The sequence below is a fragment of the Peromyscus leucopus genome, chromosome 8b (assembly GCF_004664715.2).
Source record: "Peromyscus leucopus breed LL Stock chromosome 8b, UCI_PerLeu_2.1, whole genome shotgun sequence".
In the NCBI taxonomy this organism is placed as follows: Eukaryota; Metazoa; Chordata; class Mammalia; order Rodentia; family Cricetidae; genus Peromyscus; species Peromyscus leucopus.
The window spans coordinates 45341852-45358539 of NC_051086.1; the positions used below are offsets into that span (position 1 = coordinate 45341852).

Sequence of the window (16688 nt, forward strand, 5' to 3'; positions counted from 1 at the left end):
TTGGCTCTCTGCTGTTTTCCATTAGCCCAGCTACTGCCTTTGGGCTAGACTATTATAGTTGCCTAAGTACTCTCCACTTCCCCAATCTATTCCTCCAGGTTAATTCCTAAGGCATCCTGACCTGACTCCTCCCCTGTTGACCCTCCCCATAATTCCTTAGTGTATACTATTTGTCCATGACATGGCAGGTACCTCATACCCCAGGCAAACTGAATTTCCTCTTCTCAAAAAAAGCTGTGTCCTCCCACCCCACCCCGCCTCAGTATCCCTTAGCTCTGGCTGTTCTCCGTCTGGCATCCCAGCCGATTGTTGAAAGGACTTTTCATCCCTGTACAGCCATGATGCATGCCTCTTCTCTCATGATGCTAAGGGTGGGTTTTTGGTCTTTTTCTTTTTTTTTTTTCCTTTGGTTTTGGTGCTGGTGCAGAACCCGGGGCTTTGTCCTTGCTCTGTGGCACATGCTTCCCTACTGAGCTATGCCTCCAGCCCATCAAACTGGGTTTGATCTGCTTTCCAGAAGCTCCTGCCTCCCTCCTCTGAACCTCCATAGCATCTTGGTCACTTTTTCTTGCAATTCTTTCCCCGTCTGGGATTTCATTATTCGAAGGCTTTGCTGGTCCCTCTGTCTACTCCTCTCACGGTCCTCGCAGCTCAGTCAAGCCCAAACATGGGAACACATTGCCATGGAAAGCTTTCCTGTTTCCCTTCTGTTCTCTTGGAGATCCCAGTGGGTAGCACCTAGAACGCCTGATGCTTACCACTTAACAGGTGGGAATTTGGAAGGATTCCGGCCTGTGTTCCCTGGCTTTCTACCCTATCTTATTTCTTTGGGTCATGATGGTACTTCAAGTGCTTGTGAACATCAGAAACACACATCTTCTTTGCGGAGGTGACTGTAATTCTGGTTCTGTTACATGAAGACTCTGGACCGGGGATGTGGCTCCCTTGGGAATTGTGCTTGCCTAGCATGTATGAGGCAGAGTTCCATCCCAGCAGGGCATAAAGGAGATCCTGTTTCTCAACCTCAGCAACTGGAGGAGGAGGAGGCAGGAGCATCAAAGTTCAAGGTCATCCTCACCTACACAGTAAGTTCAAGGCCAGGCTGGCCTATGGGAGCCCTATCTCTAAATAAATTAAAAATGAGTAAGAATGAGGCAGAATTTCAGTACCATAATTTTAAGTGCAGTCAGAAAGCTAAGCTTTTTTTTTCTTTTGAAGCTGAGGATCGAACCCAGGGCCTTCTGCTGCTAGGCAAGCGCTCTGCCACTGAGCTAAATCCCCAGCCCCAGGCTAAGCTTTTCTTACTGTCCCCTCTTCTCCATTCAAAGCAAGGTAACACAGCCTTCTGCCAGAAGGTTGTTTTTTTGTTTTTTCTTTTTGGTTTTGTTTTTATTTTTTCTGTTTTCATATATTTCTAAATATTCTTCAACTCTGGGTGACCCCAACAAATTAGATCTAGCCACTAAGAGATGGAAAGTCATGTTAGAAAGAAACCTAATTTTCAGTGTGATCATACCGGGCAGATGGAGCAGATGAAGCGACTCTCCCGTTTGGGGGCCGCAGGCATGAGCCCTGGGCCAGGGGAGGACACACATAATGAAACAGTCTTGGTCAGACTGTGGTCTGCTTAGTCATAGTCTCGTCTCCATCCTAGTTATGCGGGTGACTCCTGAGAAACTCCGATCTAGTTCACACGAGATGATTGCTCCTTGGGGGGGCGGGGCGCAGCCTCTGTTTCCACTTCAGCCTTGCCTTCAGCCTTGAAGGGGGGCTGAGATGGTTGTGATCAGTTTAGGGCAAACCAACTTTGAATCACCCATTCTTAGACATAACCTTCCCCTTTCCCCCTTGTAGCTGCTGTGTAAGTATTTTACCACTGAACTACAGACCCAGCGCCACCACCATATAAGTTATTAGGGTGCCTACGTGTGAAGTTGGGCAGAGATCCAAGTAAAGGACACAGACATAGAATGAAGACAGATGTCGGTGTCTCGCTGTGGACCCTGTGAGCTCAGACGAGAAGGGGTTCTAACAAAAGCAGATTCTGAGTCTGGTTGTGTCACTGCAGAATGCCCACATTTTTGAAGTGAGTTCATTACATAGGTTCCTTTCTGTTCTAGCCACATGTTATTAAGGTGTTATGCCAGAAATGGATGGTAGTTTTCCACAATACTGGAATTCGTTGGATAGCAATACGAATTCAAAAGACCTCAATGGCAGCAGTTTGCTAGATAACCCCACCTGCTTTAGTAACCTGGCCAAGGCAATTTCAGGTTTGTTTTGTTGGTTTTTTTAAACAAGGTTTCTCTGTCTAGCATTGGCTGTCCTGGAACAAGGACTGTAGTAGACCAGGCTGGCCTCAAACTTACAGAGATCCTCCTGCCTCTGCCTCTCCAGTGCTGGGATTAAAGGAGTGCGCCGCTGCTGCTGCTGCGCCTGCTCTGCTGCTGCTGCCGCCGCCGCGCCGCCGCCGCCGCCACCACTCCACTTCCTTTTTTGGTGGGGGGTGTGGAGGAGTAGGGGGGCTGTCACTGGGTAGCTCTTGCTGTCCTGGAACTCACTTTGTAGACCAGGCTGGCCTCAAACTCACCAAGACCCACCGGCCTCTGTCTGCTGAGTGCTGGGATTAATCCATGTGCCTCTACTGGGGGCATTTTTGTACCCATCTTAATTATTAATATTAACAGTCCTGTCACACAGCCCCCAGTAAATATATCTCTATATCAGCATGCATATGTGTGGCTTACAGAATGAGCACAGGGTACAGAGGCTGCAGCAGAGTTCGGAGGATCTCAGACCTGGACTGAGAGGGGTCTGGACTGATAAGATAATGTGGATGAGTGCTGGACCAGGCGGGAGTTGCTGCAGGAGCTGCTGGAGTCGGGGATGGAGAGAGAGGCTGCAGAGTCCAGCAGGGGGAAGGCCGGACTGGCCCCACAGCAGGAAACATCAGTCAGGTCCTGACAGCAACCCAGTGGTGGGCAGGCAGTGGAACAGGCCTCATCAATAGCAAGAGGACCAAGCCGAGCTGAAGCTCCAGGTGCTTGTCAGTCCGTGACACACACCCAGGTATCAGATGGATGACAGGTTGTGAGGCCATGCCATCACAGTTAGGTGTCCCTACTTTAGAGGGTTCAGGTGAGGCAGTTACCTTTTCCTCAGTCTGGTATGTCTGATATGTCGTTGGACCTGGTTATGATTTCAGTACTGTCCTAATTCATCCCCTTTTAAAAAATAAATTTTCATCTTTTTATCCAACGCCAAAACTCAACAAGTGGGGATTCTTTCTTTCCTCCATTGTGTGTGTATAGGTGTTTTGTCTGCATGGGTGTCTGTGTGCCACCTGTGTGCAGTGCCTGTGGAGACCAGAAGAGGGTGTTGGATCTCTTGGGACTAGAGTTACTCAGTTTTTTTTTTTTTTTTTTTTTTAATATTATGTGCATGGATGTTTTGCCATGGTGTCGGGTTCCTGAACTGGAGTTACAGACAGTTGTGAGCTGCCATGTGGGTGCTGCTGAACCCTGGTCCTTTGGAAGAGCAGTCAGCGTTCTTAGCCACTGAGCCATCTCTCCAGCCCAAATATCTTTTTTTTTTTTTTTTTTTTTTTTTTGGTTTTTTAAGACAGGGTTTCTCTGTGTAGCTTTGCGCTTTCCTGGAACTCACTTGTAGCCAGGCTGGCCTCGAACTCACAGAGATCCGCCTGCCTCTGCTCCGAGTGCTGGGATTAAAGGCATGCGCCACCACCGCCTGGCTTTACTCAGGGTTCTAAACGACCATGGCAGGGCTGGGAATCCACCCCTCTGGTCCTCTGAAAGAACAGCCACTACTCTAAAACCACGGAGTGGCTCCGTTACTTCTCCCAGGGATCACTCATTTATTTGTCAGCCTGTGCTGGAGGGGTGGAACCTGACAGATGATGGCTTTTGAGTCTATCCACGGGCTGCAGTCTTCCCCTTCCTCAAAATCAACTCAAAGTTACTCACACCTTTAATCCCAGGACTTGGGAGGCAGAGCCAGGTGGATCTCTGTGAGTTCGAGGTCAGCCTGGGCTACCGAGTGAGTTCCAGGAAAGGTGCCAAAGCTACACAGAGAAACCCTGTCTGGAAAAAACAAACAAACAAACAAGGTTACTTATAATTTGGAGTCTCTTAGGACAAGGCAAAGCCTGAAACCCGCTGTTTTATACAGTGTGGAGTAACATACAGCAGAGCGCAGCCTGACCTCAGCACCCCAGTAAACGGCAAACCGTGAAGCAAGACTGCCTGGAAGAGCTTTGCAAGCTTTGTTGCAACAATATGAAGGATGTCTTTGAGAAGGAGAAGCACAGGGTACTTCTCGGTGTAGTACTGTTATTCAAACACAGGCCCTCAGCAGCCTCCGGGTTCCCTCTTCAAAATGCCAAAGAAAGCTCAGGACTCCGAGGAGTTTGGGCATCTTCTATTACTCACACGGGGTCTCCAGTCTACAAGCAGCAGCAGCAGTATGTAGAGAACATATGTAGAGCATGTATATAGGGAATGGATGTAGAGCAGTGTGTAGAGCAGTATGTAGGGCAGAGAGAAAGCGGGTACTAGCGCTCCAGGCTGAACTCCTAATTGGTACAACCCACTGACTGCCAGGCCTTACTTCCTTCTCTTGACCACTCGGAAGAAGGTAAGTGGGCGTTAGCCCCCCTCCCTTAGCTGGTAGAAGCTGCAGCATGCCCGCAAGGGTACAGCCCTGTGACCCTCAGACTGTGTCAAGGGAATATTTCCCGCAGGTGCCAAACGCTTGTGTCTTCCTGGCCCACTTTATATCTCAGGAGAAAAGGGTCTCCTGGGGCTTAATCTGTCTAGGCTCCTAAATGGCTTGACCCTGAGGCCCTTAGCAGGACCGATACTCCGTAAGTGTGTTGAATTTTGTAAGTCTCTTTTTTACACCTCCCAGTCCATGCTTTTTCTTCTCCTGTTCACTTTTTTCCCATTCTTTTTTTTTTCCTCTCTGCATTTGTTTTACTCTAGAGCAGCGGTTCTCAACCTTCCTAACGCTGTGACCCTTTAATACAGTTCCTCATGCTGTGGTGACCCCCAACCACAAAATTATTTCGTTGCTGCTTCCTAACTAATTTTGCTACTGTTCTGATATGCAGGATATCAGATAGTCTATTCCGGGGGGTGGGGGGGTGTCAAGACCCACAGGTTGAGAACCATTGCTCTCAACAAACCCCGTCCCACCAGAAGCTGCTTAACCCTGCTTTCAAATGTTAGCTCCAACCTTTAGCCTTGATCCAATCCCCTGCACTTCCCTGGTTCCCCTGTACCTCTAACACTGCAGGATGGCCTCGGCATGGGGACAGGCCCTGCCTCCCAGAACGATCCCTTGGTGGGGAGGGGCCAACTGCCAGGCACCCGCTAAGCTTGCAGGCTCCCAGGCCTGCCAAAGCAGTCACCCTGAACCCTGCTGACCTTTGCCCATCTGAGATGACAAAGGAAGTAATTAAGTTTAGAAATGTGCCTGAAGTGGGTGGAGGAAGGGCGGCCGATTCTGCCAGCCCTGTGCTCCACAAGCCACAAGCCCAAATAAGGGCGTGTGAACCCGCTTCCCTCTGTATCAGAGTTCAGAGTGCAGTGTGCAAAAGTGGGACTTGGTTCTCGGAGAGAAGCTGTTACCTAACCCTGCTGGAGTCTGCTGCCGCATCCACCACCACGGCCGCCTCTGCAGAGCGCTCTGAGGGAGGGTGGCCCGAGCCTCCTCTTGCTAGTGGGGGGAAAGGGCCTCCCTTCTTGCGTCTGGTGACTGGAGGGGTCTACCGCCCCACATATTTTTCCAGATGTTTCCATGGTGCTGCTGAGGGACTGTAAAAGGTACCAGTAGGGATGAGTCGTTAGAAGGTGTGGGGAAGGTCAGAGTTTGAGGATATTCTACTGTTAGGAAAGCAGGCGTCACAGGCCCGGCCAGCTTGTTTACTGAACACAGAGGGCCAGGATGGAGCTGGGAGTCTGGAGCCTTTTCCTGTAGTACTAACACTGTTGGCTGAGTCCACCCTCTCCCCACCCCCAAGGGCTTGTCAGGCTTGTCAAACCAAAAGCCCAGTCACATTCAGCTTCCTCTGCTGCATTGGATGGCTGCCAAAAACACTGAGGCTCTCTCTCCTCAGAGGTCTTCAAGGCCCTCGTCTCCACCAGCTGCTGGTGTGGCTCAGCAACCGCTGTCTGCCGCTCCTGCCACCGACTAGTCACACTGCCACCCCCACTTGGAATCCCTGACCTCCTGGCCAGCTCCTCTCTCCTTTCCCTGGCAAATTCTTTCATCCTGCAGGAACCCAAACCTCACCCGCACCCAGCCCTAAGCATCCTGAGGGAATAAAGAGTGACCTATATTGAGGTTTGTTTCAAAACTTCGCCCCGTGCATGGTGCCTAAGTGTGTGCATGGTCCAGGTCAGTTAAATGCATGCTGAATTTGTTCCCTGAGCCCTGCCTGATGTCCTGGGGTCCCTGGCACTCTTCTTCTCCAGGTGCCCACTGCCTGTCTGACAGACCTGTGCCACAGGCTCACTCTATCACCTGCTCTCCACTCCTGCCATTTCTGTCCTCGAGCACCCAAGGAACTCAACCCCCAAGTCCAGAGAGCAAACCGGCGACAGAGAAAAATACGTCCTCGGCCTAAGGTGCTTTTCTAACAGCTTTTTAGATACCTGTGGGACCTCACAAGCCATGTCCACAACTGGGCCAAATCAATAAAACGGCCCTACTTCCCTCCCTCTGTGGTTCACTCCAGCCCACCACAGTCCATGTCTCCAGAACACGGCACTGAGCTTGGCTTCAGTCTAGACTCTGCTTTCTGGAAAGCTGAGACTTGGTTGTCTGGAGACTTCCATCTATTAGGAGCCTTTTCTTTGGAAGTTCTCCCACTTCTTTGGAAAATACAATCTCTTTTCATATTTCTGTTGCTCTCTAATGTGAGTTATTCTTCATAAGAAGACAAGCAGAAGTTTAGGGGCTGGGGGATGTTTCTGGCGTACACGTTAACGTCCTATATCTTGAATGAGTCCTCACTTTTATTCTGAACAAACCCAAAGATGTGCGTTATCTTTGCAAGTCACTATTCAAGAAGTTAGAGAAATTGCCCCCTACTGGTGAAGCCGCAGAACTGCCAGCCCCTTGGTAACTGGTGAATGTTGGTATCTCTCTACTTGCTTAACTGTGGCCGTTAACTTCTCTGTTTCCTTAACATAACTTCTTACAAGTGTAGGGTCAGAGGGCACACAATCTCCTATACCCAAGTGGCCTCTCTGTGGCCATTTAAACTCCCCTGTGCCCTTTCTTAGAGGCAGCTTGCTTTAATCTTGCATTGTTGCATTTTTTTCTGAGAATCAGAAAAATACATTCTATTTTGATGGTTTGCATTCCATCCATGTAAATGGCCTGTTTCCCTTAAGCAATCTTTTTTTCTCTCTCTTCTCATACAGGTTGGCCTCAAACTTGCAATCCTTCTGCCTCAGTCCCCTGATTTTGTACATGTAAACCACCACACTCAGCTTCCAACAATCTTTAAGACTTAAGTTTTTGTTAGCATATAGTAATTGTACATAATGGGTTTCATTTTGACATTTTTTTTCCTTCGAGACAAAGTTTCTATGTGTAGCTCTGGCTGTCCTGGAACTTGCTTTGTAGACCAGGCTGGCCTCAACTCCGAGAGATCCATTGGCCTCTGCCTCCCAAGTGCTGGGGTTAAAGGTGTGTGCCACCACCACCTGGCCTCATTTTGACATTTTCAAACATCTACAGTGTGTCTACAATGTGTCTTTATCATAATCACCCCTCCCCTCCTGCTGCTGTTCTTCTCTCTCCCCAGATAGTCCTCCTCTACTGTCAAGTCTATCTTTTCTTTCCTTTTGTTTGTGTGTTTGACCCAGTGGGTTTTCTTAGGTTTGTTTTCAGGAGTATGGATGAGAAGTTATTTACAGGAATATGGGCACCTTGCCAGAGCCTACACCACTGAAGAAAATGTCTCTCCCTTTCCCAGAAACCATTAACCCTCTATAGATCCTCAAGGTTGGGTGGGGCCTAGTGAGTCACTGATGAGCCCAACCTTACACAGATTTTAGGCACATAATCACAACTGCTGAGAGTTTAAGAAAGTAATGTCCAGCTGGGTGTGGTAGCCCATGCCTTTAATCCCAGTACTCAGGAGGCAGAGGCAGGCGGATCTCCGTGAGCTCGAGGCCACCCTGGTCTACAAAGCCAGTTCCAGGACAGACTCCAAAGCTACACAGAGAAACCCTGTCTCAAAAAACCAAAACCAAAAACTAAGAATATTTGAGGGTGGACAAGATGGTTTAGCAGGCAGTGATGCCTCCTGATAAGCTTGATGACCTGAACTTGATCCCCGGGGCACATGGTGGAAGGAGAGAACCAGCTTCCAACTTGTCTGCTGACCTCCATGCACACCATGGCAGGCACTCATGCATGCATGCATGCACACATACACATGTGCATTCACACAAAGTAAATGAACGAAGCATAATTTTTTAGAAAGAGAATATTTTAAGTAGTCCTCACAGTTCCTTTGTGCACACCCTTGGAAGTTAAGCCTTTTGTTGTTTTTCCTTTGCTGGCTCTTGCAGGAAACAGCACAGGCTGATCTGGGCTGGAGAGTCTGGGTCAGAACATCAAGGTGCAGGGCATCACTTTACAATTAGTCAGAAAAATTTAGAAACTCAAAGCTCAATAACTTTGTTCCCTTCCCTGGAAGCTTCCAGAAATCTAGACTTAGAAATTACAAATTACAAGGGAGTTGCTTTAGAATACCTGTCTGCTGGGGCTGGGCAGGTGGCTCTGCAATTAAGAGCGCTGCTGCATGATGATGGCTCAGTGGTTAAGAGCGCAGGTTGCTCTTCCAGAGGTCCTGAGTTCAATTCCCAGCAACCACATGGTGGCTCACAACCATCTTTCATGGGATCTGATGCCCTCTTCTGGCCTGCAGGGACACATGCACATAGAGCACTCATATACATAAAATACATACATCAGTCTTAAAAAAATAAAGGCACTGCTGCTCTTCCAGAGTACCTGGGTTCGATTCCCAGCATCTGCTTGGTAGCTTACGGTGGCCTGTAACTCCAGCTCAGGGGATTAGATGCCCTCTTCTAGCTTCCCTGTCTCCAGGCATATATGTGGTTCACAGACATCCTTATAGACAAAATACCCACTTACATTTACAAAACAAAACCTGCCTTTTGCTGGAGCAAATCAGTCAAATCAGGGGCTGGAGAGATAGCTCAGAGGTTAAGAGCACTGCTTGTTCTTCCAAAGGTCCTGAGTTCAATTCCCAGCAACCACATGGTGGCTCACAACCATCTGTAATGAGATCTGGTGCCCTCTTCTGGCTTGCATGGATATGTGCAAGACAGAAGACTGTATACATAATAAATAAATAAATCTTAAAAAGAAAAAAAAACAGTCACTTTTTTTTTTTTTTAAACTATGACAGAGAAAGCCGGGCGATGGTGGCGCACGCCTTTAATCCCAGCACTCGGGAGGTAGAACCAGGCGGATCTCTGTGAGTTCGAGGCCAGTGAGTTCAAGGCGAGCCTGGGCTACCAAGTGAGTTCCAGGAAAGGCGCAAAGCTACACAGAGAAACCCTGTCTTGAAAAAAACAAAAACAAAAACAAAAAACAAAAAAAAAAAAAACTATGACAGAGAGGGAAGGCAATGCCTGACATGGTTTAAATGTGAAGCCCAAAAGCTTTTAGAGCTTAGCTTCTACTTGTCTCCCAGTGACATCCCTGTGATTTCTAAGGAAGAATTGGTTACAAGGATAAAATTGTAACCTTTTGTTTGTTTAATAAAAGTAGAACACATTTTCTTATAATATTCTGTTTAATCTTTCTCTTCCTATAAAATAGATTTTTTTCATCAATCCTTACTATGGGAAATATTTTGTTACTTATAGTTTCATATTTGTGGACAGATTATTTTAGGATAAAATACATCTGAGAATTAAGTCTGTTTGGAATCTGTGATATTTTTTGTCTATTATGGAGACCTTTTCCTTAAATGGAACTTGTCTCAATTTGGAAGAGCTCCTAGCTTCCCTTCCTTGAACTTGAAGACCGTAATGTAAGATCAGTGCCGCTTACTTTTAAACTTTGCCTAGGACACGTAACCATCAGAAATTCCACCTGAGACTTGATAAAATCATAGTCCTTACAAAGTTCTGTTCCCAGGTAGCTTCCTTAGTGACTGTATGATTACTCATCTCAGTAATTTTCTTGTAATCAGGACTTCCTGACAGCGTTTCGGGGACCCCAGGAAGGAGTCTCAGCCCCACCCTTTCATCCTCAGCAGCCTGTGGAGTTCAGCTAGGCTCTTAGGGACTTTCCTTTAGGTCAAACCAGGATTTGTGGCTTCACCACAGGAAAGACTTTCAAGACCAGCAAGTATGAAGGCTTTATAAAGATGTTGTAATACAGGTTCAAGTATGAGACTTATGAGAGAGGCACGAGGAAGACAAAATACACCCGAAGTCATGGGTGTGGATACAGTGCTTACTTTCCTATTGCTGAGCCAAAAAACATGGCCCAGGCAACTACCAATAGGAATGGTTTACTGGGGGCAACTACCAATAGGAATGGTTTACTGGGGACAGTTCAGAGGGACGGGAGTCCATCACCATCCTGCTTGGGAGCACGCTCCCCGGAGCAGCAGCAGAGGGCTCCCATACTGATACACAAGAAGGAAGAGAGAGTACACTGGCAATCGCAGGAAGCTTTTGAAACCGTAAGCCCGACCCAGTAATACGTCTACCAACAAGGACACACTTCAAATACCAGAGATTTATGGGGACCTGGGTTCAGTGTCAAGCACCCTCATGGCTGCTGACAACCATCTGTAAGTCCAGACACCCTGTAATCCAACACCCTCTTCTGATCTGTGGGCACCGCCCGCGTATGGCACACATACATACAGGCAAAACACTTATTCCCATAAAATAAAAATAAGTCACTGCTTAAGTCATAGAATCGATCTTCTCAGGGTGCTTATAAGAATAATAAATAAATATAAGTAAGTATAAAAGTACCCGAGAGCTGGACCTAGTCCCCTGATCTGTAATTCCAGCTACATGGCCCGGGGGGCTGCAACAGAAGAAATGAAAGTTCAAGGCCAGCCTGAGTTATAGAGTAAATGCAAGGCCAGACTTGGAACTTTGAGAGTCTAAAGTATAGCTCAGGCCAGGCATTGTGTGGCATTGTGGTGGATACCTTGGCTGTCCTGAAACTCAATTTGTAGATCAGACTGGCATCAAACCCAGAGAGATCTAGTGGAGGACACCTTTAATACCAGCATTTGGGAGGCTCAAGGCCAGTCTAGTCTATACAGTGAGTTCCAGGCCAGCCTAGGAGAGATTGTGAGATCCTGTTTCCAAATTAAAAAAACAATCAAACAAAAAAACGTGTAGCTCAGAAGCAGAGCACATGCCTAACATGCATTAGGTTCAGTGCATGCCTGCACACACACCTTAGATTTTTAGAGCAGGCATGATGTGAATTGTGCTTATGAGTTTTTCTTTTCAGCCTATAGAATGTACAGCCCTCCCTGAACCCCACCCCCTCTCTGTTACTCTACCCATGTTGGGTCAACACTTTCCATCTACTCTTTTTCACAGGGTTCTTGTAAGAGTTATTCTAAGCCGGGTGGTGGTGCCGCACGCCTTTAATCCCAGCACTCGGGAGGCAGAGCCAGGCAGATCTCTGTGAGTTTGAGGCCAGCCTGGTTACAGAGCAAGCTCCAGGACAGGCACCCAAACTACACAGAGAAACCCTGTCTCAGGAAAAAAAAAGGGGGGGGGAGTTATTCTACACATACTACTCACTTCACCTTCGACTCAGAAATTAAATTTCATTGATTTTATCACAAGGAAATGATTTTTATCACATTGAGAGCCACATACAGAGAATTATATGTGTTGACTAACCTTAGTACAATAATAAAAACAAGAAACAGCCTAAGTAATTGATCGTATGGAAACTTTTAAAAATGAAATCAGCAGCTTGGGAAACGGCTCACTGGGTAAGAATGCTTGCTGAATTCAAACCCCCAGTGTCCATGTGAAAAAGGCAGGCATGGCTGCACCTGCCTGCAACCTAGCAGTGTAGGCGGTGCAGGCGGGAGTAGACTGGAGCTTGCTGGCTGCCAGCCTAACGCTGGGTTTGGAGAGAGGCATGGTCTCTAAAGAATGAAGAATGGTCGAGCAGGACTCCCATTGTCTTTTCCGGCCACTGTGCCTATCCGGGGGCACATGCTCCTACATATGTGTCTTCCCCCACACACACACACACAATCAACTCTAAGTTAGGAATTGCTTCTGCTGTAGATATCAGAAAGCTGGCTAGGGTAGAAGCCGCTGTGCTGGCTGAGGCGGTGTGCTGGCTGACACACCCTTGGGGTCTGTGTCCCCCTCTGTCACTCTGTGGTGTCTGTCTTTCATACCTGATTATTCTACAGTCCAGTAGGGCGACTGTAATTCTAGCCAGCAGGTATAAGCTCCAGCAGGAAGAAAGACTATACCGAGAAAATGGGACACAGGTCATTCACCAACTGTCTCTTAGAGTCCAAAGGCTGACTCCAACACGCCTGTTTACACTCTGCCAGCACGGTTACCAAAGCAGAACTCCCACTGTACCAAAGAAGATAGAAACCAGGCAAAGGTTATTCCTAGACCCGGGCTTTGCACTGATTAGAAGGGCACCCTAGGCAAAGGGGAAGCTCATTTGGTCGGAAATGAGCTTGTTTTTATGTACATACATTAATGTGCTTGAATTCTTTTGAGTCTGTATTTTTTTTGTTTTTGTTTTTCGAGACAGGGTTTCTCTGTGTAGCTTTGCGCCTTTCCTTGAACTCGCTTTGGAGTGATTCTGTATTTTCTTACATTGAGTTGGAGGGAGGCAGTTGGGATGTCTTGCAGTCCCTGCCTGGTCCATGTGCTTTTTAACTCGAATCAGTTCTTGAGACAGTCTTACTCTGTAGCCCAGGCTATCCTAGAACTCACTGTTGTAGCCTAGGCTGGCCTCAAACTCTAGAACTCCTCCTGTTTCAGCCTCCCAGGTGCTAGAGTTACAGATGTGAGTCACGATGCCAGCCTTTGTTTTTGTTGTCTTTGAGTTTCACTGTGTAGTCCTGACTGGCCTGGAACTCGCTGTTGAGCAGGCTAGCCTTAAACTTTCAGGAAATCTTCCTGCCTCTGCTTTCCAGGTGCTAAGATTCTAGGCGTGTGCCATCATATCCAGCTTGTAAGATCTTTTTTGTTTGGTTTGTTTTGTTTTTGAGACAGGGTTTCTCTGTGCACCTCTGGCTGTCCTGGAACTCACTTTTTAGACCAGACTGGCCTCAAACTCAGAGATCTGATCTGCACTTCCTCCTGAGTGCAGGATTGAAGGTGTGCACCACCATGCACACAGGATCTGTCTTAAAAAGATGCTGTCTTTCTAAGTTCTTGCCAAGAGGCCAGTATAACTAACTGCCTTTAGCATTGCCAAATAAGTTACATCTCAACCACCTGGTCCTTATTAAATATCCCTTAATGAAAGTGCCTTGTACGTGGAGAGGCATGGGTTCTTACTGTTTTTTATATAAATTGTCCTTCAACTTGAATTATACCAAGCACACAGGAAATATCTTTATTCTTATATATGTTTACCTTAGGTAAAGAGATTGAAACAGCTCAGGCCGTATTGGTAGAGGAGGACAGTGAAGGTTCTCATACACAAGGCTAGTCTAGGGTAAGAATTTGACTTTGCCCTTGGCTTCTGGGAGGCGGGTGCCATAGCTGATAGAACTGGCTTCAGTGCAGACGTTGGGCAATATAGTGTCAGTCACATGGAGGCTGAGATCAACTGTAGCCAGTCAGTGACTCGGAAAACTCTGAACACGGAAACGTGGCACACTCTCCTGGTTGCCACTGCCACACCCTGAAGCTGGACCAATGCCATGCCTCTACAGGGAGCACAATGTGACCTCTGCATCCAGAAACTTCCTAGACTCCACCTTAGGCATCTCTTCCTTTGGCTGACTTTATACCTTTTCTCTGTCAATCATGCGTGGAACAAGTGTCAGCAAGTGGTCCACGTATTTCTAGTGGATTGCTCATGGTTTAGGGAAACTTCTGAACTTGCAGCTCAAAAATCAAGGGCTCAGTGGTAAAGGCACTTGCTGCTCAACCTGATGACCTGAGACCCAGGGACGCACATGGTGGAAGGAAAGATCTAATTCCTGAAAGTTGTCCACACACACACACACACACACACACACACACACACACACACACACTATGGTGTATATGTATACACCCCCCAATAAGTAAAGAAACTGACCTTTTTAAAAAGTGTAGGGGTTGGGGATTTAGCTCAGTGGTAGAGCACTTGCCTAGCAAGTGCAAGGCCCTGGTTTTGGTCCTCAGCTGGGGGGGGTGGGGGGTGGAGTGTAGGCATTGTAGGGGGCTGTAGCCACTGAACTCTCTGACCTCAAGCCCCTTGTAGAAGCCTCAATGGAGTCAGCAGCACTGGAGGTAGGCCTTGTGCTAGATGCAATGTGCCAGAGGGAATGTGCTAGAAAAAGAAGTAGAAAGAGCAGGGAGAACTATCAAGTTAATAAGAGGCCCAAAGTGAACATTCTGTTTGAAGAGAGGGTTCCAGGAGCAGTAGAGCAAAAGACGCTCTTTCTGATTTCATTGTCTTCATGCTCCTAGGAAGGCTGGCCATGTTAGAACTCCTTCTCAAGCAGACTGAAGCAAGGTAAAGCCAGAATTTTAGGGAAAACATTTGTATATGATGGGCTTTCTTTAGGTCAGCGGTTACTAATGACACTCTCCTGAAGTCAAACAGCATCATTCCTAACAAGGAGGAGCAAACAGTTCCTCTCTAGATGCTAGAGAGAAATAATGAATACATTTCAAACCAATAATGGGAACAGTTTCCAATGAGCTCCCTTTAGCCAGTGCCATTCTAGGCACAAAGACAACCTCAGAAAAAAACAAAATCTCAATGGATCAGGAATCTCAGGAACTTGACTGAGTGCTGAAGGAGGAAACAGGATCTCAGTGGCTCAGTTCTGATCGCACAGTCTTCTAAAAGTCACCGTCTCGAGCCAGGGGGACGGCGCAGTGGGGAAAGACACTGGTCCCCAAGCCTGATGGTCTGGGCTCAATCCCAGAACTCACATAAAGATGGGAGGAGACAGATGACTCTTGAAAATTGTCCTCTGGGGCCGGGCGGTGGCGGCGGCGGCGGCGGCGGCAGCGGCGCACACTTTTAATCCCAGCATTCAGGAGGCAGAGGCAGGCGAATCTGAGTTCAAGGCCAGCATGGTCTACAGAGCGAGATCAAGGACAGGCACCAAAACTATACAGAGAAACTCTGTCTTGAAGAGAGAGAGAGAGAGAGAGAGAGAGAGAGAGAGAGAGAGAGAGAGAGAGAGAGAGAGAGAGAGAGAGAGAGAGAGAGAGAGAGAGAGAGAGAGGAGAAAATTGTCCTCTGACTTGCAGAACCATGCTGTGGCATGCACCTCCAGGGAGCAAGGCTGGATTTTGTAGCCGTGTTCCTTTCTCTAAGCCCAGCCTCTGCTCCCTGGGCTGTTGGCCATGCTCACTGCAGGAACATCCTGAGTGAGCCGACAGACCTGGGCTCTCTAGAGAAGACTGGGAATGTGGGTAGAGGTCACCAGTGAGTCAAAGGCAATAATGACAGGATTTAGTGATGAGACGCCTGTCATTTTCCTGTTGAAAACCTTGTGACTCTTCTTGGCCCAGAGTTCTAAGGTCAGTTATTGACCCTCCCCGTAGGTTGTGTAGACAGCCTGCCTGTTTGGGAGCAAAGAGAGCTGTGTGTGTGGTGTGTGATGAGCCTGGATTTCTAGCAGTTTTATGTTTGTAAGCCTTATTTCTCTAATGACATCTGAGCATGTGAAGGGTAGGGAGCTCCTCAAATGTTGATATAATTCCTCACAAAGCTGAGCACACACCCACTGGGTCTCAAGAAGGTTATTCCTGCCTGATTGTGGTGGTGGTGGTGGTGGTGATGGTGGTGGTGGTGGTGGTGGTGGTGATGGTGGCAGTGATGGTGGCACATGCCTTTAATCCCAGAATTTGGGAGGCAGAGGCAGGTACATCTCTAAGTTTGAGGCCAGCCTGGTCTACACAGCAAGTTCCAGGACAGTCAGGGCTACACAGAGAAACCTTGTCTCAAAAAAAAGATAATAATAATAATGAAGGTTATTCTCACCTTCAAGTGTGCTTATTCTCTCTTTCAGTGAGTTTCCAGATGACCCCAGAGTACAGTGGGACACAGAGCGTGTGGCCAGCACCCTCCTCCAACACATAAAGGTCAATGACATCAACCTGGTAAGACAATGCACTCTGAGTGGAAAGCCCAGGCTCTCCGTCCTGTCACCCGGGCTGGCTTCTGCCGCTTGTCTTATGGCTGCCTCCCACCCCAGCCCTACTCCAAGCCCACTCTAAAAGGCTGTCTGCTAGCCGGGCGGTGGTGGCGCATGCCTTTAATCCCAGCACTCGGGAGGCAGAGCCAGGCGGATCTCTGTGAGTTCGAGGCCAGCCTGGGCTACCAAGTGAGCTCCAGGAAAGGCGCAAAGCTACACAGAGAAACCCTGTCTCGAAAAACCAAAAAAAAAAAAAAAAAAAAAAAAGGCTGTCTGC

General features: G+C 47.8%; 1 protein-coding gene across 6 annotated transcripts in view; it reads left to right on the forward strand.

The window, feature by feature from the left end:
* Pigl (phosphatidylinositol glycan anchor biosynthesis class L) overlaps nt 1-16688 on the forward strand; it is a 58760-nt gene that overhangs the window by 31455 nt on the left and 10617 nt on the right. For all 6 annotated transcript variants that reach the window (XR_003733113.2, XR_005090436.1, XM_037201362.1 and 3 more), the window contains one exon: nt 16286-16376. Coding sequence is in view for 4 of the 6 variants with exons in the window: in XM_037201362.1 (XP_037057257.1) it covers nt 16286-16376 (91 nt within the window). In the remaining 2 variants the exon portion in view is untranslated. The remainder of the gene's footprint in view (nt 1-16285; nt 16377-16688) is intronic.